The following is a 22,632-nucleotide window of genomic DNA, read 5'->3' on the forward strand; positions in this document are numbered from 1 at the left end:
GCTATATATTTAAAAAAAACTTTATTTTATCTATTTATTTTGGTGCGTGTGTTGTATGTGTGTGTGGTGTGCCACCCCTGGTGCACATGCCACAGTGTACACGTGGAAGTCAGAGGACAGCTTTTGGGACTACTTTCTCTCCACCAAGAGGGTCCCAGGGATCAGGGATCAAACTCAGGTCATTGGGTTTGTCAGCAGATGCCTTTACCCCCTGAGCAATCTTACTGGCCTGGGACAAAGATATTTTTACTTCATTTATGTATCATTCCTTCCATAGAGAGGCGAAGTTCCTCTGTCTTACCTGCATTTTGCCAAGAAATGGTTTTGTGTGTCCTGTCTGTTTCTGGGCGGTAAGGAAGGGAAGGTTTGGAGATTTGTTTGCCCATAGGCATGCCGCCAGGCGTGATATATACAGCTGTGTCCCTTCCTCCATGAGTTAAAGCGATTGCTGTTCTTTGTAGCTTTCTTGGAAAAGGCTGAATGCCAAGAGAGGTGTGAGTTGGGTTAGATATGGACCTCCAAGTTGTGAAGGGTATTTTCACCAGCTGTCACCAGACTAAGATGCAGTGGAAGTGGAAATCATACCAGGATGGCAAGAAGTTAGCACCCGAGAGAAAAGTCTTCCCTGTTGGCAGGCAGAGTGAGAAAGGCTGTGGTGTCACCTTTTCTGGGCTCTCTCTGCATCGGAGGAGCTGTTAGCTCCGGGGTCAACTCTACTGGGAAAATCTGAAGGTTGGGAGGAGGCCAGCTTCGCGGCTCTTCATTGCGCAATCCACTCTTCCATCTCTCTGTCTCTGCCCCTCTCCCTTGCCATTCACCACCCAGTGTTTATCCATCAGACTTCTCTGTTTGTATGTAGTTCTGAGCTAGCAGCTGTACACGCTAAGACCATGGACCCAGCTAATCCCCGCTCCAGTCTACTAGCTTCTACCCAGAGACCGACACATGGGATAGCTAATGATTCTGACTGTGCATATGGTCCACCCGACAACAGGAACACAAACCATCCACTCCAGGCACAGTGTCTGAGCCAGAACTAGGCCCCTCCTGGTGCGCCCACATACTCTCTGATGCTTTTTTCCCCTCCCCCTAGACATCCCAGGAATTTGTGGAGAAACTAACCAAGAGGCTCAAAAGACATCCTGAGGAGACGGGAGGCTTCCAGGAGGCCCCACTGGCCTATGATGCTATCTGGGCTTTGGCTTTGGCCTTGAACAAGACATCTGGAGGAGGTGGCCGTTCAGGCGTGCGCCTGGAGGACTTCAACTACAACAACCAGACCATAACTGACCAAATCTACCGGGCCATGAACTCCTCGTCCTTTGAGGGTGTCTCTGTGAGTTACAGCAGCCTCTGCCACACACACCCTATTGACAGGGGTGCCCTCAGAGGGTGTCTAGAAACACGAGTTCCCCGGCTTTCCTAGTTACTTCTTTGTAAAAGTCAGTCTTAGACCAGGGAAGGAGGGACCCTCAAACCAGAAAAATCCCACAAAAGAAAAAAAAATCGCTGTCTAAGCTGATCCAGGTGTTTATAGGTCAGATGAGAACTGTCAGATTTTAAAGAGCAAATAGAGTGTTCATCTTATTCCCTTTAAAGTGAGGAAATTAGTGCCCAGTGGGGTTTGGTGATTGCTCCTGGGCTCTCTCTCTGGGGACTCTTTGCCATTCAGGTCCCATGGGTGAAGCTTCTCAAAAGAAGACTTTCTAGAATCTAGGGTATAGGCATCTGGGGTGTGTCCTATATGCAGGCAGCACCATAAATAGCCTTCATTCAGGAGCTCAGCTACATCAAACACAGAAGGGCTCAGAGTCCCCGATGCTCTCTTTCCTCTGACTTTCATCCCCTCTCCTCCACTTGATTCCACTCAGGGCCATGTGGTCTTTGATGCCAGCGGCTCCCGGATGGCATGGACGCTTATTGAGCAACTGCAGGGTGAGTGTGGGGGCGGGGAGCCTGGGGAGGGTGGGAGCAGGAAAGGACTGGGCTGGGCACCCACTTGGAGGAGAATGTGGAGTCTCAACAAGACTTCCTAGTATCCCCCTTCTCCCTTCCAGTGTTCATCAAGCTGTTAAATAATGACAAAAAGGATAGACATGCTCAGTGCTTCTGTGCCCTCAAAGGGGCACGCAGATTAAAAAGCGCTCATCTCTCTTCCCAGTGGCTTCAGTTTCATTTCAGAAGTTCCCTTCCTGGGGGCTGGAGAGGTGGCTCAGTGGCTCAGAGCACTTGCTGCACTTGCAGAGGACCCAGGTTCGGTTCCCAGCACCCACATAGCAACTGTCTGTAACTTCAACTCCAGGGGATCTGATGCCCCCTCCTGGCCTCTGTAGGCATTTCATGACACAGGTATACACACACACACACACACACACACACACACACACACACACACACACGAAGGGTTACCTTCCTGAGGCTGGGTGAGGGGTTAAGAGCTGTCTGTATATCCTGAAAGATTACAGAAAGCTGAACCTATGGGGGGGGCGGGGCCTTTTTTTTTTTTTTTTTTTTTTTTTTTCTGGCGTTTTGAGACAGGGTTTCTCTGTAGCCCCAGCTGTCCTGGAACTCACTATGTAGACCAGGCTGGCCTTGAACTCACAGAGATCTACCTGCCTCTGCCTCCCGAGTGTTGGGACTAAAGGCATGCACCACCTGGCGGGGTCTATTTTATAAGGGAATCCATCTAGTTTCCTCCCTATGTAAAAATAGCATATGTCTAGTTAACTTTTCTGGATTGCATTTTCCAATAACTTAGTTCACTTAGGAGTCTGCTGCAGAACTTCTACAAGTTAATGTTTCAGTTCCACCAGACTCTGCCTCTGGTGGCCTGGCCAAGAGACCCATTTCTTGGCCCCCTGTGAAAAGTCCCTTTCTTCCCTCCCCTCCCACATCCTCTCCACTGTCCTTGTATGTGGGACAAGTGGGACTGGCCTTCAGCCAGAGTCAAGTGGGTGTGAGTTGGTGTTTGGAAGCAAAGTTGTATTAACTGGGACTGTTCTGGAGAGGAGCTTTGAGAGTGACTGCATTTCACTTAGTGGCTTTCAGAGGCAGATGTATCTTATCCAAGGCATTAGAACCCAAGCCAAAGGGAGAGAGAGTTCTAAAATTAAAGCCCCTGGGAAAAGTGATCCTATGATTCTGTCCATCACAAGAGGGAGAATAAGCAGTAACTGTTTAAAGCTTCCAAAGCCAGAATCAGAGTGAGAGACGAGTTGCTGGGAGAGGTGTGAGGCGGCCTGATGGGTGGCGGACGTGCCTTCCTCCTTGAAGGGTTTGAAACGCTTAGGGTTGTATTATTTATTCGAGTTGCCTTGGGAACCATCTTGTGTTGCTTGAGGTTGCTGGGCCAGGTCCTGGGTCCTTCCCAGCATCCTGGAGTTGCTCAGGTGAAGTGGCATTAGATGCTGTCTTTGGGGAAGGAGGGCGTTTGAGCATGCCTGGTGACTTCTTCCCGTCACTCTTGTCCTCTGCTCAGGTGGCAGCTATAAGAAGATTGGTTACTACGACAGCACCAAGGATGATCTTTCCTGGTCCAAAACAGATAAGTGGATCGGTAAGCTCTGAATAATCAAGGAAAACCATTATGCATTTGAATGAGGGAGGGTGCTGTTGGGTGAAACACAGGTCAAAGCAGGGACTCAGTGAACACAGTCTTCAAGAGAGGAGAGGAACTGAGTCTAAGTGGAGAGGGAACAGGCAGAGTGTCACCCTGTTTGATAGTGCTTTCTTGGGGTAACTGGGGTAAAGGCATGGCAGAAGGGGTGGGAAATAGAAACCGTCCAGGAGCCTGGATACAACATGAACCAGTGACTTTAAACCCACAGCTGCCTGTTTGTCTCTGAGGGACATGGTTGCTTAACTGCAGAAGAGGAGGCAAAATTTTCTGTCGTTGTCACTGGCTGCCATGTGCTTTGCTTTTTTAAATTTCTGGCTTTTGTTGTTTTTGTTTTTGAGACAGGGCCTCAACCTAGCTCAGGCTGGTCTTGAACTCACAGTGCTTCTCCTGCCTCAGTCTCCCAAGTGTTGGGGTTGCAGGTATACATCACCATGCCTGGTTACCACATGCATTGTGTTGAGTTATGTTTTAGTGTGCTAAATGATAGGAAAGGGGGAAGATACTGGATATGGGCAAAGGGAGGTTCCTGCTGATGGAGAAGGGCAGCGGTGCCAGTGGAGGTGACTGCCCCCTAATCTGCTGTCCTAGTTAGCTTCTATTGCTGTGATAAAACACTCTGACCCAAACCAACTTGGGGAGGAAAGGGGGTTTATTTGACTTACACATCCAGACCACAGTTCATCACTGAGTGAACTTAAGGTACGAACCTGGAGGCAGGAGCTGAAGCACAGAACGTGGAGGAATGCTGCTTAGTGGCTTGATCCCCTGGCCCATGCTTACCCTGCTTTCATACACAGTACAGGACCACCTGCCCAGGGTGGCACCACCCACAGTGGCCTGGGCCCTCTCTTATCACTCAACAATCAAGAAGATGCCTCACAGACATGGCCACAGGCCAGTCCAATGGAGGAAATTCTTCAGATCAGGTTTCCTCTCCCCAGGTGTATCGACTTGATAAATGGAACTTTCTAGCACACCAGCCCAGTGAAGTCTCATTCCCAGCACCGCTGGAATGTTGCTTTATTTTTATTTTATTAAGTTCTTTTGATTTGTTTATTTTTATTTTATGTGTATGAGTGTTTTGCCTGCATGTATGTATTGCAGTACCTGTGGAGGCCAGAAAAGGGTGTTGGATCTCCTGGAGCTGGATCGTTGTTAGCCACCATATGAGTGATGGGAATTGAACCTGGGTCCTCTGGAAGAGCAGCCTGTGCTCTTCACCACTGAACCACCTCTCCAGCCTTTGCTTTAAAAAAAAAATTATTATCACTGTTATTGTATGTGTGTGTGCATGGGTGTGCATGCGTGCCATGGTGCACCTGTGGAACTCTGGATTGCCTTGTGGAGTCTGTTCTCTTCTACTTTTACTTGGTTCTGAGAAGTGAACCCAGGTTACCAGGCTTACACGGCAATCACCTTTACCCACTGATGCGTCTTGTTGGCCCTAGTTTATTTTATTGATTTATGTTTTTTGAGACAGACTCACGTTGTAGGCCAGGCTGGCCTCAAAACTGTGGCCATCTCCTGCATTGGCCTCCCAAGTGCTGCCAGTGCTGCAGCATGTCTTGTTTTGGTGGTTCAGTTTTTATTTTATGTATTTTCGTAGCTTGAATTTAGGACAGTGTTCTGTGCGGTTAGAAGTGCTATGTGGCCTAAATTAGCTTTTTTTTTTTTTTTTTAAAGCTAAGTAAATTGAAATTAGGTGGGCTTCCCCCACCCCTACCTTCGGCACATTTGAACTGGAAAACACCCTTTGGGGAATAGCAAACTTTAAATCAGTTTTGTGTGTTTTGCCCGAGGTTAGAAGACCACACTCAGTACTTTGCAGCTCCTCTGGCTTTTGCTTCTGTAATTGTCTTTGGCAGCTTTTGATGGGGTGACCAGTGACCTCTGGGGGTGATTTTTCTGCCGTACCCTTTACCTCCCATTTTCCTTTGCTGTAAGACAGAGAGGCAGAAAGAACAGTCGTAGAACAAGACCCTCAGCACCCACTCCATCTTCTCACTTTCTGATTGTTTCCCAAGATCCCCAGGGTCTTGAGCATTCGCCTGCCATAGCCCTTCAGTGCACTGAGGGCCCGGTGTCCTCAGCCAGCCACTAAGTGGCCACCGGCTCTTGTAGTCCTCTTTCTCTCTCCCATCTTCATGCCGCTGTCCTCCTTCCTTTCTCCTCCCCTCTCCCCTGTACCATGCAGGAGGGTCCCCCCCAGCTGACCAGACCATGGTCATCAAGACATTCCGCTTCCTGTCACAGAAACTCTTTATCTCCGTCTCGGTTCTCTCCAGCCTGGGCATTGTCCTCGCTGTTGTCTGTCTGTCCTTTAACATCTACAACTCCCACGTCCGGTAAGTTTCTCTTCTGACTTGATCTTGCTCTGGTTGCCTCTCTGAGGTACTGCCTGTGCTCCCTGAAGAGTGCAGAGAGAACTGTGACTCCCAAGATCCAGAGGGGCCTCCTTGCTAACTCACCAAAAATGCAATCAAATGTAACCCCTAGCCTTCCTCCAAAGCCACCAGCTGGAAAAGGCAAAAACAAAAACATTTGAGGCCTCGTGACACAGTCTTGGGCTCTCAATAGAGTATTCCAGTAGGCTTTGTGTGGGGGAAGCCCTCCAGCCTCACAGCTTGGCCACCTGTCCCGAACCTGTCTCCTTTAGTGATCCTGGAGGTAGGGTGAGCTGGGTAAGCTGTTGGTGGCATTTGGAGAGCCATCCTCCCTGGAGGAGAGGGGGTAATTCTGCTCCCTCTCCCTCTCCCACCCTCTCCGCCCCTGTCCTAGTTATATCCAGAACTCCCAGCCCAACCTGAACAATCTGACTGCCGTGGGCTGCTCGCTGGCATTAGCTGCTGTCTTCCCCCTTGGGCTGGATGGTTACCACATCGGGAGGAGCCAGTTCCCTTTTGTCTGCCAGGTGAGGAGGTGGTGGGCATACACCTTGCAGAATGTGGCTCCCCTAGCCCTCTGTGTCTGTCTGTCCTCTTTGACTGACTGGTGTCTCTGTCCTCCCACCTGGCATTGCCCTCTGGTCTCTCTCTAGCTTTGTCCCTTTTTTTCTGGGCTCTAAACCTTTTCCGTTCTTCAGTTCCCTTGCCAGTGGCAAGGTTGCCATGGTATGCCTTGTAGAAGAAAGGAGGGCAGTACCAAAGATGAAGGAAGGGGGTCTGTATCCAGAACCCACGGACAATGGTGGCTTGTCTGTGTTGTGGGGGGCTGAGAAACAGAATTGCAAGTTTCCCATGGGAGCCTTGGTTGGGGTTTGGAAGGATGAAGACAGGATCTAAGCGGGGAGCTGGGGGAGGGGGACACCATTCTGGCCTCCTGGAATCTTGGTGCCTGGATGTTTCTGGGGTTGTGGGGACAGGCTGGCTTCTTAGAGGCTTTCTTCTGTACTTCAGGAAGCACCTGTTCTCCTCGGTTCTACCCCCTGGCACTCTTCTTCTCTGTTGCCTTCCTGCTGCGATCATACACTAAGCACACACGCTTGCACACACATGTACCCGCATTGTTAGGAACAGTGTGTTTCCCATGAATCAGAGCGCAGCAGGAAAAACAGGTAGCTGTGTGTGAGGGGAGTGGTAAGAAGCAGGAACCACAGAGAGTGCTGTGGGCACAGAAAACGGAGGCAGTTCACAGTCTGTGTTTGAGTGGGCCTCAGGAAGAGGTGGTATTTTTGCATTGAAAGATACATGAGATCTACCGGCTGGAGAAATAGGAGATGCTCCAGGGGTAGTGGGAACACATGTGGCTAGCAAATACAAGGAGAGTGGATGTGGGAGACTGAATGGTTCAGCATGGGTGGGATGGCCACTGGATAGGTGAGGGCCAGGGAGGTGGACCAGGCTGGTGGATGGACTGTACTGTGTCACATTTGGAGGTGTGAAGGTGGTAACCTGTACACACTGGGCATTATCAGGAGGTCTTAGCAAGATCACCTTTGTGCTGTAGGGTTGGAGAGGAACCGGAGGAATGAATGAAGGCCGGGAGTCTTGCCCTGGCTCCCCGCTTGCCTGCTCTGTCATCTGCTCACTGCTTACACTGCCTCCTGCCACCCCGTTCATCATGGATGTCCTCAGCCCCACCCTTATTGGTGCCCTCTTCCCCTTCTAGGCCCGTCTCTGGCTCCTGGGCCTGGGCTTTAGTCTGGGCTATGGCTCCATGTTCACCAAGATCTGGTGGGTCCACACAGTCTTCACGAAGAAGGAGGAAAAGAAGGAATGGAGGAAGGTGAGGTGCTTCCCAGCCCCAGGCTTTGTTCCTGGCCATAGAGGACTTCCCTCTGACCTGCTGTCTCTGGATGTCTACTCAGACCCTAGAGCCCTGGAAGCTGTATGCCACGGTGGGCCTGCTGGTGGGCATGGATGTCCTGACTCTTGCCATCTGGCAGATTGTGGACCCCTTGCACCAAACCATTGAGGTATCACTTAAGGAGGAGCTGGGGTAGGAGACTGGGCAGGACTCACTGGCTCGGCATCCCTGGGGCTTGTGGTCTTGAAGGGTAAAGCTACTCAGTGAGAGTGTTTTCTGGTCTTCTGCCTTTCCTGGATGGAGCCTCATCAGAGGCTTCTAGAATGATCTGAAGAAAGGAAGTGGTAGGGATCTGGGGGCATGTGTAGGTTTCCAGACATCAGGGAGAGTGGAGAACAAGTCCTTCTAGTCCTGTCTGGAGTAGGACTCGGCTCAGCACTGAGAATCTCATAGGGAAGATGTGGCAGAGTTGAGCTCCGAGCTGGCCAGGGCTGGGGAGCACTGGGCAAGAGTCTCCTCTTGTGTCTTTCCTCCCTCAGACTTTTGCCAAGGAGGAACCAAAGGAAGACATCGATGTGTCTATTCTGCCCCAGCTGGAGCACTGCAGCTCAAAGAAGATGAATACATGGCTGGGTGTGTAAGGTGTGGGGTTTCTGGGGTGCCTACGAGAAGGGAGGGGTGGCTGCAGTAGGCTTGGGATTGAGCTTTCGACCCAGTTTCAGTGCCTCTGTCATTACACTAAACTTTCTGAGAACAGGACAGCTTTAGTCTTTTGCTGTAGGTAGGAGTGTTCATCAGAGGCCCAGTGGAGTGACCCACCTATCCATGTCTGGTCAGCTCCCCAGTGTAAGACCAGGGTTGTAAGGTGATAGGTTCAGGTTCCCTTCAGCCTCATAAACATTCCTTTGATCTACAAACATACATAGTGAACAGCCCCGCAGCCTGGACTGCTGCTGTTTCCCTGTGGAAAGGAAGGTGTGAGACACTGTGTAGTCTCTATCAGATGATTCCCAGCCTCCCCTCAGGAGGCAGTAGTGAGTCTGGGCCTGGTGGGTGGGTGTAGGGGTGGGGCCACAGTGAGGGTATGCTAGGTCAGAGGGGCTAGAATGGAAAGGAGGGCTTCCTTTACGCCGAGGAGCCCCGGGGGCAAAGTATGTGGAGAGCTAGGAAGAAGAGGGCTGGGTCGGAAGCAGGGAGCTGGGGGGAGCTCCTGGTAGCCCGCTGACCCTTCCTGCCTTCCTAGGCATTTTCTATGGCTACAAGGGACTGCTGCTTCTACTGGGAATCTTTCTTGCTTATGAGACCAAGAGTGTGTCCACTGAGAAGATCAACGACCACAGGGCAGTGGGCATGGCCATCTACAACGTGGCGGTAAGCTCCCTTGACACCCGCTGCTGGTCCTGGATGCTGAATAGCACTCTTCAAGGTAGACTAGAAGAATCAGAAGACTAGACAGTACCACGATACACCAGAGAGACAATTTTACAGATATCCAGCTCAATGTTCTAGGTTCATTTCTTGCTGTGATAAATATCCTGATCAAAGCAACTTTGGGGAGAAAGGGTTTATTTTAGCTTAGAATTCCATCACTGAGGGGAAGTCAGGGCAGGAACTTGAAGCAGGTAGTCACATGTTCAGCCAAGAACAGAGAGAAATAAATGCATTCATGCTTACTTGTATTCTACCACGTCACTGCACTTACACAGTCCAGGATCCCCTGTCTGGGGATTAGTTACCCACCCGTCATCTCCTCGCCTCTGTGGACTGGGTCTTCCCACATCAATTGGCATTAGTAATCAGACAGTCCCCACAGACATGCTCACAGGGCTGGCCGACATGATCTGACAGTCTCTTATTAAGACTCTTAGGTGATTCTAGACTGTGTCAAGTTGAGAATTAAGACTAACTAGCACACTTGGTGAACCAATGAGTTTATTGGGGTCACTTACAGGATCATGTGGGACTTAATGGCAGCTATGTCATCTAGAAGCCAAGCCCAGCATGGGTGATAACCCACAAAAACCGCATCCTTGGAGTTCTCTGTCCACCTTACAGAATCTTATCTTTGCCAGCAGCGCAGCTGGTTACTGCTTGTATAACTTCAGGGAGGGGCCTCCTGAGCCTTACAACTTGAGTGTTACTTGGCTCCCTCCTCCCTCCAGGAGGCAGTGTTTCAACTTGGAGCTACACAGCAGTTTAGAAAGCACATTACATCGGGGCCTGGGTTGATGACTGTCAGTTGTCCTGTAAGCACGAGGACCTGAGTTTGATCCTCAGAAACAACACTGGAAGAAGCTGGGTGTGGTGGTGTGTGCTTGTAATCTCAGCACTGAGGAGGTGAATGCAAGGATCCCTGGGTCACTGTGTCAGGCAGCTCGCCTACTTGCTGAGACGCAGGTCAATAAGGGACCATGTCCAAAAACCAAGATGGAGGAGGGATGACTGCTGACTTCCTCTAACTTTCATCTACATGCCCACACATGTGCATGTGAACACACATAGACACACATAAGAAAGAGGCCGAAAAGACAGAACACTATATTATGTCACTTTGCACTACCCTGTGACGTAGGCCTTGGTCTCCACTCATGAAATAGACAAAGATGTTCCTTGCTGGTCCACAGTTGACCAGATCAACTCTGAGTGGTGACTTGACAGACATTCTCAGGGACTGACTGACTGGCTGTAGAGATCCTGGGAGCTCTGTTCTAAGGGAAGCATTAACCTAGAGCTGGAAACTAACTGGTTTGGGGTAATTTAGTCCAGATTTTTATCTATTTGGAGTTGAGGGTTCTAGTTTCCTTCCAGTTGAACACTGATGAAAATGCTCTGACAGGGGCTGGAGAGATAGATGACTCAGCAGTTAAGAGCACTGGCTGCTCTTGCCAAGGACTGACCCAGGTTAGATTCCCAGCACCCTCATGGTGGCTCACAACCGTCTGTAACTCTGACTCCAGGGGATCTGATTTCCTCTTTTAGTCTCATCAGGCATTGCATGACACGGGCATACTTGTATCCAGGCAATACACTCATACATATAAAATAAAAATAATAAGTAAAATATTAAAAAATGCTTTGACCAGAGCAACTTAGGAAGGAAAAGGTGTATTGGTTTACACTTACAGGTCACAGTCTATCACTGAGGGAGGTCAAGGTAGGAACTCGGGAACCTGGAGGGAGGGATCCCGAGGGAGGAATCACGGAGGAACACTGCCTGCTGGTTCATTGCCTGGTTACTGTCAGGCTTGTGTGTGGTTAGCTTTCTTATACAGCCCAGGACCATCTGCCTAGGGAATAGTGCTGTCTACAGTAGGTTGGGTCCTTCTGCATCAAGTAATAATCAAGACGATTGGGGGTTGGAGAGATGGCTCAGTGGTTAAGTGATCTTCCACTCTTGCAGAAGATCCGGGTTCAGTTTGTAGTACCCATACACCCACATACCAGATACTAACTTGCCTATAACTCCAGTTGAAGGAGATCAGCACCCTCTTCTGGCCTCTGTGGGCATTGCATGACAGAGGTGCACTTACATATATGTAGGCAAAACACTCATACACAAAAATAATGAGTGAATAAATGAATAAATAAATGACAAATAAATAAAAAATAAATAAGATCAAGGCAGTCTCCCACAGATATGCCCACAGGCCAGTCTGATCTAGGCAGTTCCTTTGACAGAGGCTGTCCTCTCTGATGACTCAGCTGTGTAGAGGTGATAGTTCAGTCTACCTAGGACAAGGATCATCCTGAATTTGGGGAACATTCACCAGGGCCCTGTTCTGTCCTCATGGGCTCTCCTGGGGGAAGAAAGCCTGCATCCCACCTGAGCTGCTGACTCAGTCTCCCAAACGCTGTCTCCGCAGGTCCTGTGCCTCATCACCGCCCCTGTCACCATGATTCTCTCCAGCCAGCAAGATGCAGCCTTTGCCTTCGCATCTCTGGCCATCGTGTTCTCCTCCTACATCACTTTGGTTGTGCTGTTTGTGCCCAAGGTGAGTCTCTCTCTCCTGCCGCCAGCCCCAGCCCTGGGACCCTCTGCCTCTTTGTCCTGGGACTGACTCTTCCTTCCACAACTCCCTTGTTTTGGCCCAGCTTGGCCTTCATTTACCTGTTACCCCTCCTCCACCAGCTAGTTACTGACTCAGTGCCTGCTCGGCCACCCCGTGCCCATCCTCTGTCCTCAGATGCGCAGGCTGGTGACCCGAGGGGAATGGCAGTCCGAGACGCAGGACACCATGAAGACAGGGTCGTCCACCAACAACAACGAGGAAGAGAAATCACGGCTGTTGGAGAAGGAGAACCGGGAACTGGAGAAGATCATTGCTGAGGTGTGTAGGTGATGGCAGGAGTCCAGGAGACCCGTGTCTTAGGGGGTCCAAAGTTGAGCCCAAAATGTAGGTTGAAGTGTTGGTGTTTTACAGTCTCATAAAACCTTGGTGAACCAGTGAGTATTGGGGTCAGCAGGAGTGAGTGGAGCAGGAGCGGGAACCCGGGAATGGGGCAAGTTTCGGTCTCAGCCAAAGTCCAGTGTTAGCCTGAGGTGAAGGAGGCTCTGGAGTGGGGGCTGAAACTATCAACTCAGCCTCCCGAGGCAAAAGAGCCGGCAGGGCCGGGGTTAGGGGGTGGCAGCTGTGAGCCATTCACAGTTCACAGCAGCTGGGGGAGGTGTGTATTCACAGCAGAGTGGTTCGGGGTAGCTGCCCGCAGTGTCCACCGCGCCCAGGCTGTCCAGTGCAGTGCCAGAGGGGACAGTGTTCAGTTGGGGTGATGTACATCGCGGTGTGATTTATCGGAGTCTGTGCACTGACCCTTCTCTCCTCCTTTTGTTTGCCAATTCTATTTCCCCGACCCCTTCTCTCCTGGTGCTGTTCGTTCCGTGACTTTCCTCATCCTTTTCTTGGTTCCTCATTTTAATTTCTAATCTCGACTTGCTCTATCGCCCCCCCCCACTTCACTATCTCTCCTCCCTTCCCTTCCTTCCCTGCTCCATGGCCTCCTCTTTCCCCCTCCCCCAATTGTGTCTCTCCCTCAGAAAGAGGAGCGCGTCTCAGAACTGCGCCATCAGCTCCAGTCTCGACAGCAGCTCCGCTCCAGACGCCACCCCCCAACACCCCCAGACCCCTCTGGGGGCCTTCCCAGGGGACCCTCGGAGCCCCCTGACCGGCTCAGCTGTGATGGGAGTCGAGTCCATTTGCTTTACAAGTGAGGGGATATCAGGAAGGACCCCGCCAGTAGGGGAGGGAGAGTGTGTGGGAGAGGGTAGGGGTCTGGGAGCAAACAAGGTCCCCAAGTCCAGCTGTGCTAACTCCACCTCTTGTAAATACCTATCCTTCTGTGAATCTGGGGTTATTTGGGTCTCCAATATGCTGGGAAACAGACGGTTTTCTCTCGTATTCATTCATAGAATTTTCTGTCACCACTTCACAGTTTAGTTTGAACCCTGCTTTAGCTACTCTGTCCTGACTCCCGACAGCTCACCACATTTTCCTCCCACGACACGCCTCTGTGCAGTTACCACGGCAACCCCTGTCGCTCCCAGCAGCAGGGGTCTCCCCACAAGTGCTCTTTCCACTCCAGCAGGAGCCTCTCCATTTCCCAGTAGCAGCACCTCCCTCTGTCCTCGTTCTTAACACTGAGCTCCACGTTTTCCTTCTTGGAACGTTGCCTCTTCTGGGGACCCGCACCCCGGCCCACGTGCTCCTTGCCTCCAGGCTGTGCGGGCTCACACTTCCCCTCTCCTGCGTGGTGGGTGTGGTCCTGTGCTTCCTGTGTACTCTGCATCCACAGTTGTGAGTGCATGTGGTGTGCTGGGGTAGGCACTCGATAACCACCTTCCTCACGTGCACACATCATGTCTGTTCTGCCTGTGCTCCAGCACACTGTGCACTTTCTTCTTTGGTATCTTAACATCATCATGTCCCGTCCCCCCTGACCCCCCCCCCTTTTTTTTTTGAGACTGGGTATTTCTCTGTTGCCTCAGCTGGCCTTGGACTTGTGAGAGTCTTCCTGCCTCAGCCTCCTGAGTGCTGGGATTACAGTTGTGCACTTGGCTGAGATAACTATTCTTCGAACAGAGCCATGTGCACTCACCCTGTGCACACTTAAGTACTTTCCCCCAGTTCATGTTTTCTGGGCCGTGCATCCCCTCTCTGCACACAATGTATTTCTCTGTTGCCTCAGCTGGCCTTGGACTTGTGAGAGTCTTCCTGCCTCAGCCTCCTGAGTGCTGGGATTACAGTTGTGCACTTGGCTGAGATAACTATTCTTCGAACAGAGCCATGTGCACTCACCCTGTGCACACTTAAGTACTTTCCCCCAGTTCATGTTTTCTGGGCCGTGCATCCCCTCTCTGCACACAATTTCTGCTCAAACGTTACCTCTCCCCTTTGCGTCTTCATCTGTACTCAAAATCACCCTCGTTCAGGACTGTTTTCTTAGCTTTCTTCCTTTATTATCATTATCATCATTATTTTTATTTTTTGTGGGAACTAAGGAAAAAGAAATGGGGGCAGGTTGGAGGCTGCTTCCAGTGGATAGTGAGTGAGCATCAGGATGAAATGCAGGTTTGGACAGGTGAACTGAGGGGGTGGGAGGTAGCAACCCTTTTACACTGTGGTGTCTCTTGGGGAAGGATCTCCCCAAATCTCAATAAATCAGTGAACAGTGTGACTCTACTTCACCTTCTGTCCTATGAACAGAATGGGCTTTGGGCCAGGGAGGGGCTCCAAGTTAACAAAAAGGCTTTAAAGTGCAGAGGTGCTAGAGGTGTGTGGTTGATCCATGAAGGGCTTCGCAGGGCAAAGCAGCACACCAAGGCTGAGGTTAGTGAGCAGTGGCATCAGTGCTTAGAAACTTGGGCTTGAGTCAGACTGCCAGTGTCAGTCCGCACCACATGCAGAAATGTTCCCTAATCTGTGTGCTCCACTTTTGTGAGGATAATAATAATGATAACACATTTCTCCATGGGGTGCATGCAAGGACAAGGCTAATTGTACATTCCAGTGCTGGGCCGTGCTTGGCTGTGGTGGATGTTGGGCTGACGTGGATGCTGGGCCATGATAGCCTGTCCCTGCTTTCTGGATTCCCTTGACAATGGTGGGCATGCATGGGTGCCTGGAGCAGGTGTCCAAGCTGTGAGGGTTCTCAGTAAGAACAGCAAGCCAGTGATGGCTGCCAGGTTCTGGATGAGTGTTTCCAAACTTATTTTCTTTATCTGAGGACCTCTGAGCAACTTGCGAAGACTTTGTCAAGATGGAAGTTTAAAAATCCGGGAGGAAATATCCTGGGATTTCTATAAATCTTCGTGCCATTTTGGAGATAGGCTTTTTGGAAGCTCAAGTTTTTCATGCTGTACTCTATCTCTAAAGGCAATTCCTCCCCCTGCATAGGAACTACAAGGGCTGGAGGGAGGGGACTGCTATTTCGTTGTCCTGTTTACGGCAGGTTAAATCTTAGGCCAGTATTTGAAAACATGCTACTGTGATTATCCATGTTGGACCAGTTGCATTTAATTTGAGTTTCCCTGCTTCCCACAGAGGAGTATTCTCAGGGAAAGGGGAGGAGGCCTGTGTGATAGAGAAGCCTGCATTGTGGAAAATGAATAGTTGGCTTCAGAAACAGAAGACTGAGCCACAGCCTGGTCCTGGGTAGTTTGAAATTACCCCCTCAAACCCGTGTTGCACTTAGGTGCTGTGTGAATAGTGAATCAAGGTCAGAAGGTCTGCTGTTGCCAGGGGTAAGGCAGACTCTCCAGTAAGAGTGCCAGCCCCTAGCCAAGCCTCAGAGCCCACAGAAGAGCCTGGTGCAGAGGTGTGAGGGGCCGAGTTGGAGTTCCCCCTCAGCAGCTCAGGAAGCAGCTGTCACTGTGCTCAGTGGGCAGACTATACCTCTGCCCTACCTCAGCCTGGCATGTATGGCCCGAACTGACTGACTGGGCCCAGTGCCTTTTCCTGCACAAGGTCTTTATTCCTCTCTGCCTAGCACTACAGTATCTTTCGAGCACTTTGCTGCATTTTGGATGTTATCTTTGTAATTCATCAAGTATTTGTATTTTTTTATTTTTTGCTGTTTTATTTTTTTAAAGACAAAAAATTTTATGCATATGAATGTTTGACTGCATGTATATGTGTGTACCATGTGTGCAGTGCCCACAGCAGCCAGAAGAGTGTTGGGAGCTGACTATACAGGGCATTGGATCCTCTGGAACTGGTGTTACGCACAGTTGTTAGCTGCCATGTGGGTGTTGGGAACTGAACCCAGGTCCTCTGCAGGAGCAGCTAATCCTCTTAATCATTGAGACATCTCTCCAACCTCATGTTTTTTTGTTTGTTTTTTAAATTAAAAAATCATTTTTATGTCTATGAGTGTTTTGCCTGCATTTATGTAGGTGCACCACGCATGCAATTCCCATGGAGAACAGAAGAGGGATTTGGATCCCTTGGAATGAGACTCACAGACTGTTGTTAGCTTCCATAGGTGTGCTAGGAACCAAAGCCTAGTCCTCTGCAAGAGAAGTCAGTACTCTTAACCACTGAGCCAAATCCCCCGCCCCTCCCTCACATCTGTTTTTAAAGACAGGGTTTCATTTTTTAAAATGTATTTTTATTTTAATTTATTGCTTTTTACTTTTTATGTATATGAGTGTATTCCCTGCATGTAGGTGGTGCACCTGTGTTGTGCAATGCCCGTGGAGATCAGAAGAGGGTGTTGGATCCTCTGGAACTGGAGTTAACAGATGGTTGCCATGTGGGTGCTGAGAATCAAATCCTAGTCCTCTGCAAGGAAAGCTAGTACTCTTAACCGCCAAGGCATCTCTCTAGCCCCAGGAATTCGTTTTTTTGATCCAGGTTAGCAGTACTCGCTGTGTAGTTCAAACTGCCCTTGAACTCATGGAAGTCATCTTGCCTCAGCCTCTGAAGAGGTGGGGTTACATGTGTTTACCATCATGCTTGGAGACAGTAGATTTTATATATATATATATATATATAAATTTTTTTTTTTTAAAGACAGTCATGTTACATACCTCTGGCTGGCCTGAAACTCACTATGCAGGCCAGGCTGGGACAGTGTCATCCTGCCTCAGCCCCCCTAGGGATTAGAGTCATGAGCCACCTGGCCTGACTCCATCAGGAAGTCCTGATTGGGCAAGTCATTGTGGATGGTGTACTAGGCACTGAGAGACAGCAGTGCCAAGATGGCCTCCATGGGGTGTGTGCTCTCGATGGGATCAGATAAGAAAGGAGAGAGAGAGAGAGAGGGAGAGGCCAAGACACTGAGAGAGACTGGAATGTTGAGAGTTGGTTTTCTGGACTGTCTTAGGGAATAGGGGTCTATAGGGGTTACATACTTATTTCTGGCCAGGAGCTTGGGGGGTGGTAGACACAGATCCTGTCCATTGTCAACACTAAGTTGTACAATACCCAAACTGCATTGACTGCTGTGTAACCAAGTACCCACAACAGCTTAACAATGTCTGTTTCTCTTTCTGGGTCAGGAATGCAGACAGGCTACCCCAGGAGAATTCACCCTACTCCATACCAGCCTAGAGGTTTGAAGGCCCAGTTAAGCCATCAGTCCCTCACTTAGCCTTCAGAGGTGGATGTGGGCTGAAACCTTACACATGGCTTTTCCCTGTGGTCTGATTCTAACTGATGGAGTAGCTGGGTTCCAAAGGTGAGTGTCCTCAGAGGTGGGAGAGGCAGGTACTTATGTGTCTTCCAGCAAAAGCCTTGGACATCACACAGCATCACTCTGCTGTTACCCTGGGAAAAGACATGTAGGACAGGGTGAATACATCACTGCATCTTTACCTGGAGGCGTGCTGCTGAAGCTGGTCTGCCTTCTCCACACTGGTGTTCACTACTTCGGGGTACCACGTCTCTCTCCATAATCACTTTATTTTTTCTGAGACTTACTATGTCGCCCTGGCTGGCCTGGAATTCACTCTGCTGACCAAACTGACCTTAAGCTTACAGATTCACCTGCATCTGCTTCGAGCGCTGGGATGACAGGTGTGGACCACCACACCCAGCCTGATGAGTTCAGTTTTGTCTCCTGACACTGCCCCTGACCAGGCCCTTCATGTTTTGGAGAGACTTCAGGACCAGTTGTGCCCCACGCCTGTCCTTTCTGCCTGTGGGGTCTCCCCACAGCTGAGCTTCTCTCCACCGTCCTCAGTAACTTGAAGCCACGTAGGACAGGCCAAATTTTGCATAGGGATTCTTTATTCTCTCCTTTGTGGTCCTTTAACAAGGGTGGTCATAAAGTGGGCTCCTGTCATATTGAGCTGTCCCTCAAGCAGGTGATGCTGAAATACCTTAACCTGTGTGGTATCCACTTTTGTGTGTGTGTCCCCGAAAGAAATGACTCACTAGCAACTCAAGGGAGCAGAGGTGGTGCTTGGGCCCGGCAGGCTCCGGTGCAGTGAGGAGGGAGTGACGACACTCATGTGCTTTTCCATGAGTAGAGCAGTGGAAAAGTGGAAGAGGTGCTCCAGCTCTTTTGCATGGAGACATGCAAAACACATGGAAGATTGGTGTGCTTTGTGCATGTGCTTGTGGAGTATCTGGTCATGAATAACCCTGAGGTTTTAAACCGTGTTGGTCTATACAAAGGACAAAGCGTGGGTGGGTAGAGGGGGTCCTTACAGGAAAGTGACCTGGGAAAGTGTGGTAAATACAGGCCTGTTAGTAAAATTTGTTATGCAGATTTAAGCAAGTCCTTGATAAGGACACCTTTTCAAATGTAAATTTCCTCTAGGAAAGGAAAACTTGTTTCCTTAGAACATTCTTTGGAGGTGTTGGTTTCCTGTTGCCTTTAGCTCTAAGTAATCAGAATGTAAAAGGGCTGTGTTGTGAGGGCTGTTCTATTAAGTCTAGAGGGAGTGGTTAGTTCTTCACAGTGTGGGACCTGGAAGGCTGGCTTTGCCTGGGGCTTTGTGTCCTGTATGTACTCTTCCTGGTCCAGGAGCCTTTCAGAAGTAAACTTGAAAGCAGGCTGGCAGGGGGTGGCTGGAGAGATGGCTCAGTGGTTAAGAGCACTGGGCTGCTCATGGTGAGGACCTGGGTTCCCAGCACCCACATGGAGGCTCATGACAATCTGTAACTCTAGTTCCAGTGCCCTCTTCTGGCCTCCACAGACACTGCACAGACGCACTTAACGTGCAGGGAAACACTCATACACATAAAATGATAAACCTTTTAGGGGTTGGAGAGATGGTTCAGAGGTTAAGATCACTGGCTGTTCTTGCAGAAGACCCAGGTTCAAATTCCAGCATCCACATGGCAGCTAACAACTCTCCTAACTCCAATTCCAGGGGGTCCAACGACCTCTTCTGTCTTCCTTGGGCATTACATCATAGGAGTGCACTTACATAAATGCAGGCACAAAAAATAAAAATAATAAAATATTTTTAAAAACCTTTTAAAAATAAAATGGGGCAGGAGAGATGGCTTAGCGATTAGGAGCACTCACTGGCCGCTCCCGCAGAGGACCCACGTGGTGGCTAGCAGCCTTCACGGGCACTGCATGACACAAGTGCACTTACATACACGCAGGCAATACACTCACACATAAATAAAACATTAAATAAGGCAGACTCGGCAATGTTTGTGAGCAGCTATGTGGGATGTGGGTAGGGATGGTGATGGGGAGAGATGGAGGGAGGGAGAGAGAGTGAGAGACAGATGCTGGCTGATATCCAAAAAAGGGAAAGAGTGGAAAAGAGAAGTTATGCTTTTTTAGAACTCAGAAAAGCAGGTTAGGAGGGAGGATTGTAAGCAGGGGATTCTAGGGTACAGAGGTGCGTATCCTATAAAGGGGTAATTACTCTTCCCATGGTAGCTTCATGTAGAACCTCCAAGTAGAACAGCCTTCTTGAAGGGCAGTTTTAGGCCTAGGTGATTGACAGTCCCTTCCAAGGGAGAGGGCTCATAGTATTTTGCTGTAATCTTAGAAAAAAATTTTTTAAACTCCCAGTAACACGTTAATCACACACACACACACACACACACGCACATGCACGCACACACACACATGCACACACACACACACACACACACACACACAAATACACATCCCATGGCTGCCAGACTGGTTTGCTGACCTCTGCCCTACACCAGGGAGCCTCAAATTCTGTGACAAGAGGTCCCCAGGGGACAGAGGGACTTGGGACAATTAGAGAGGGTGGTCAGAAGTCTTTCCCTGGCAAGCTGACTTTGTCAGAGTCCATCACTGGTTATGCAGAGCTGAGGCAGGGGGGCAACTGGGGGGAACTGGCCAGCCAAGGCCATGGCTCCTCAGGCAAAGCTGACTCCCAGAACCAAGGAGCTCAGCTAGGGGTGCTGGACTCCCAACTCTCGATCTTCAGGAAGGAGTTTCAGGGCCCAGGAATCTTCATGTCAGTGATACAGGTGGTCATAAGCCAGCTTTGAGGATCTGTCCAGCGTGGGCAGGAGTTGGTGATGATAGTCCAGGAAGGAGTGTTAGGTGGCTCCCAAGTGCCACCTTGTGGTAGAAGCAGAAACTGCAAGGGACGAAAGGTGGGGCCCAATCCCAGCCTTTTGTAGCTGAGGACACTTAACTTGTCTGGAGCCCCTGTTCTCCCAGTAGGCCCTGACTCCGAGGTGACCCACCAGCTCCTGAGGGAAGAATGAAGAGGCTGGAAGATGCAAGCACACTTAGGGCCTATCTGGGAGCCTGGGGAGATGGTGACATAGGAACAGTAGGCTTGGGGTTCCTGTGAGCAGTGGCCCCAAGTTCACATTTACTCACATTCTTGTTGTAATTCTGAGTTTCATATTTTTTTAAACTTTTATTTTCTGTGTATAAGTATATTACCTGCATGCAGGTGGTGCACCCGTGTTATGCAATGCCTGAGGTCAGAAGAAGATGTCAGATCCCACAGAACTGGAGTTACAGATGGTTGTTAGCCACCATGTGGGTGCTGGGAATTGAACTCCGGTCCTCTGCAAGAGCAGCCAGTGCTCTTAACTGATGAGCTGTCTCTCCAGCCCCTGCTTGTTTTTTGAGACAAGGTTTTTTGTGTCTCTGTGTGTATGCTCTGTCTGTATGCCACATGTGTATATTCTCTCTCTCTCTCCTCTCTCTCTCTCTCTCTCTCTCTGTCCTTGGAGGCCATGAGAGGATGAGGATGTCAGATCCATTTTTTGTGTCTCTGTGTGTATGCTATGTCTGTATGCCACATGTGTATATTCTCTCTCTCTCCTCTCTCTCTCTCTCTCTCTCTCTCTCTCTCTCCCCTCTTTCTCTCCCTCAGACAGTCCTCCCTTATTCTGCACCAGTTAGGGTTAGGGTGCCCTGAATTTTCCATTATTTTCCCATTTTTCACTCCATAACAGCTGTCTCTTACTATCCTCATCTCTTGAGCTCTTTCTTTTCCCTATCTCCATGATTCTTTTCCATTTTCCTAATTCCTGAAGTTACATCAGGATATATACTCACATTTAAGGATGTAGAACTAGGATTGACATGAGAGCAAACATGCATGGCTTGTTTTTCTGTCTGGGTTACCTCCCTTAGTATAAGTTTTAGGTGACAGGCCTTGTGTGGAAGTCAGAGGACAGCTTGTAGGAGTCAGTTTTCTTCTACCATGTGACTTCTGGGGATTGAGCTCAAGTGGTCAGACTTTGTGAAAGTGCCTTTATTTGCTGAGCAGTCTTGCCAGTGCCATGCATTGGAGCTGTAAGGTGGAGGTACACAAGGGGTGGTGGGGATGGGGCTGTAATCTGGCCCTTCCTGAGGTCTGGAGACAAATGCAGATCCCAGGCTGGAGGGACGTGTCTGGCACCCTCATTCACCACCATGCCCCAGTGTGAACTCCAAGAGTTCCAGGATATTCCAAGAGCTCAGCCCCAGTACCAGGCACCCAGTACCAGGGACTCTGATATCATTCTTTGCACTGAAAGTCATGTAGCAGATTCACAGAGTGCTTGTTGAAATGCATGAGGCTGTGGGTTTGATCCCTCGAACCATATAAACAGGTCATGGTGGCACACACCTGTCATCCCAGCTCTCTGGAGGTGGAAGAAAAAGGATCTGAAATTCAGGGTCATCTTTGGCTATATGGTAAGCTGAAGGCCAGCCTGGGATATGTGAGAGTCATTTTAACAAATTCTGAAATTGTAGACTAAAAATAGTTAAAGAGGTCAGATGTGGTGGCACAGTCCTTCAATCCTAGCACCTGGGAGGCAGAATAGGCAGATCTATGAGATCAAGTCCAGCCTGGTCTTTGTAGCGAGTTCCAGGCTGGCTGGGACTACAGGGAGACCCTTCCTCAAAAAACCAAACACACACACACACACACACACACACATGCCATGCTTGACCAAGGAGTAGCATTCCCTTAATGGGCCTTAACAAATACTGTTACACTCACCCTCCCCCCTTTCACAGGATATTCTGAATTCTAGGAGAGCAGTTTTCTCTAGGGAGAAAACATTATTTCTCTTTCTGAAAATCAGTGTTATTGGGGCTGGAGAGATGGCTCAGTGGTTAAGAATGTGCTGCTCTTACAGAAGACATGAATTTGGTTCCCAGCACTCAATGTTGGGTGGTTCACAACTCCCTGTATCTCCAGCTCCAGGGGAATCTGATGCTTCTGGCCTCCAAGGCCATCTGTACTCAGGTGCACATACAAATAGTTAAAAATAGGGACTGGAGAGATGACTCAGCATTAAAACCACTGGCTGTTCTTGCAGAGGACCTGGGTTCAGTTCCCAGTACCCACATGGCAGCTAACCACCATCCAT

At 49.6% G+C, this 22,632-nt stretch overlaps 1 protein-coding gene across 1 annotated transcript in view; it reads left to right on the plus strand.

Moving 5' to 3' along the window:
• Positions 1-14,015, plus strand: part of Gabbr1 (gamma-aminobutyric acid type B receptor subunit 1) — a 29,999-nt gene extending 15,984 nt beyond the window's left edge. Inside the window, exons 12-23 of the mRNA XM_008850452.3 lie at positions 1,094-1,336; positions 1,872-1,935; positions 3,479-3,556; positions 5,814-5,964; positions 6,398-6,530; positions 7,727-7,843; positions 7,926-8,033; positions 8,404-8,497; positions 9,108-9,235; positions 11,728-11,856; positions 12,049-12,192; positions 12,897-14,015. Of these exons, the coding sequence (XP_008848674.1) occupies positions 1,094-1,336; positions 1,872-1,935; positions 3,479-3,556; positions 5,814-5,964; positions 6,398-6,530; positions 7,727-7,843; positions 7,926-8,033; positions 8,404-8,497; positions 9,108-9,235; positions 11,728-11,856; positions 12,049-12,192; positions 12,897-13,070 (1,563 nt within the window). The 3' untranslated portion in view covers positions 13,071-14,015. The remainder of the gene's footprint in view (positions 1-1,093; positions 1,337-1,871; positions 1,936-3,478; positions 3,557-5,813; positions 5,965-6,397; positions 6,531-7,726; positions 7,844-7,925; positions 8,034-8,403; positions 8,498-9,107; positions 9,236-11,727; positions 11,857-12,048; positions 12,193-12,896) is intronic.
• Positions 14,016-22,632: the final 8,617 nt, after the last annotated feature.

This window comes from Nannospalax galili, unplaced genomic scaffold (genome assembly GCF_000622305.1).
Source record: "Nannospalax galili isolate Female #2095 unplaced genomic scaffold, S.galili_v1.0 scaffold1105, whole genome shotgun sequence".
Classification (NCBI taxonomy): domain Eukaryota; kingdom Metazoa; phylum Chordata; class Mammalia; order Rodentia; family Spalacidae; genus Nannospalax; species Nannospalax galili.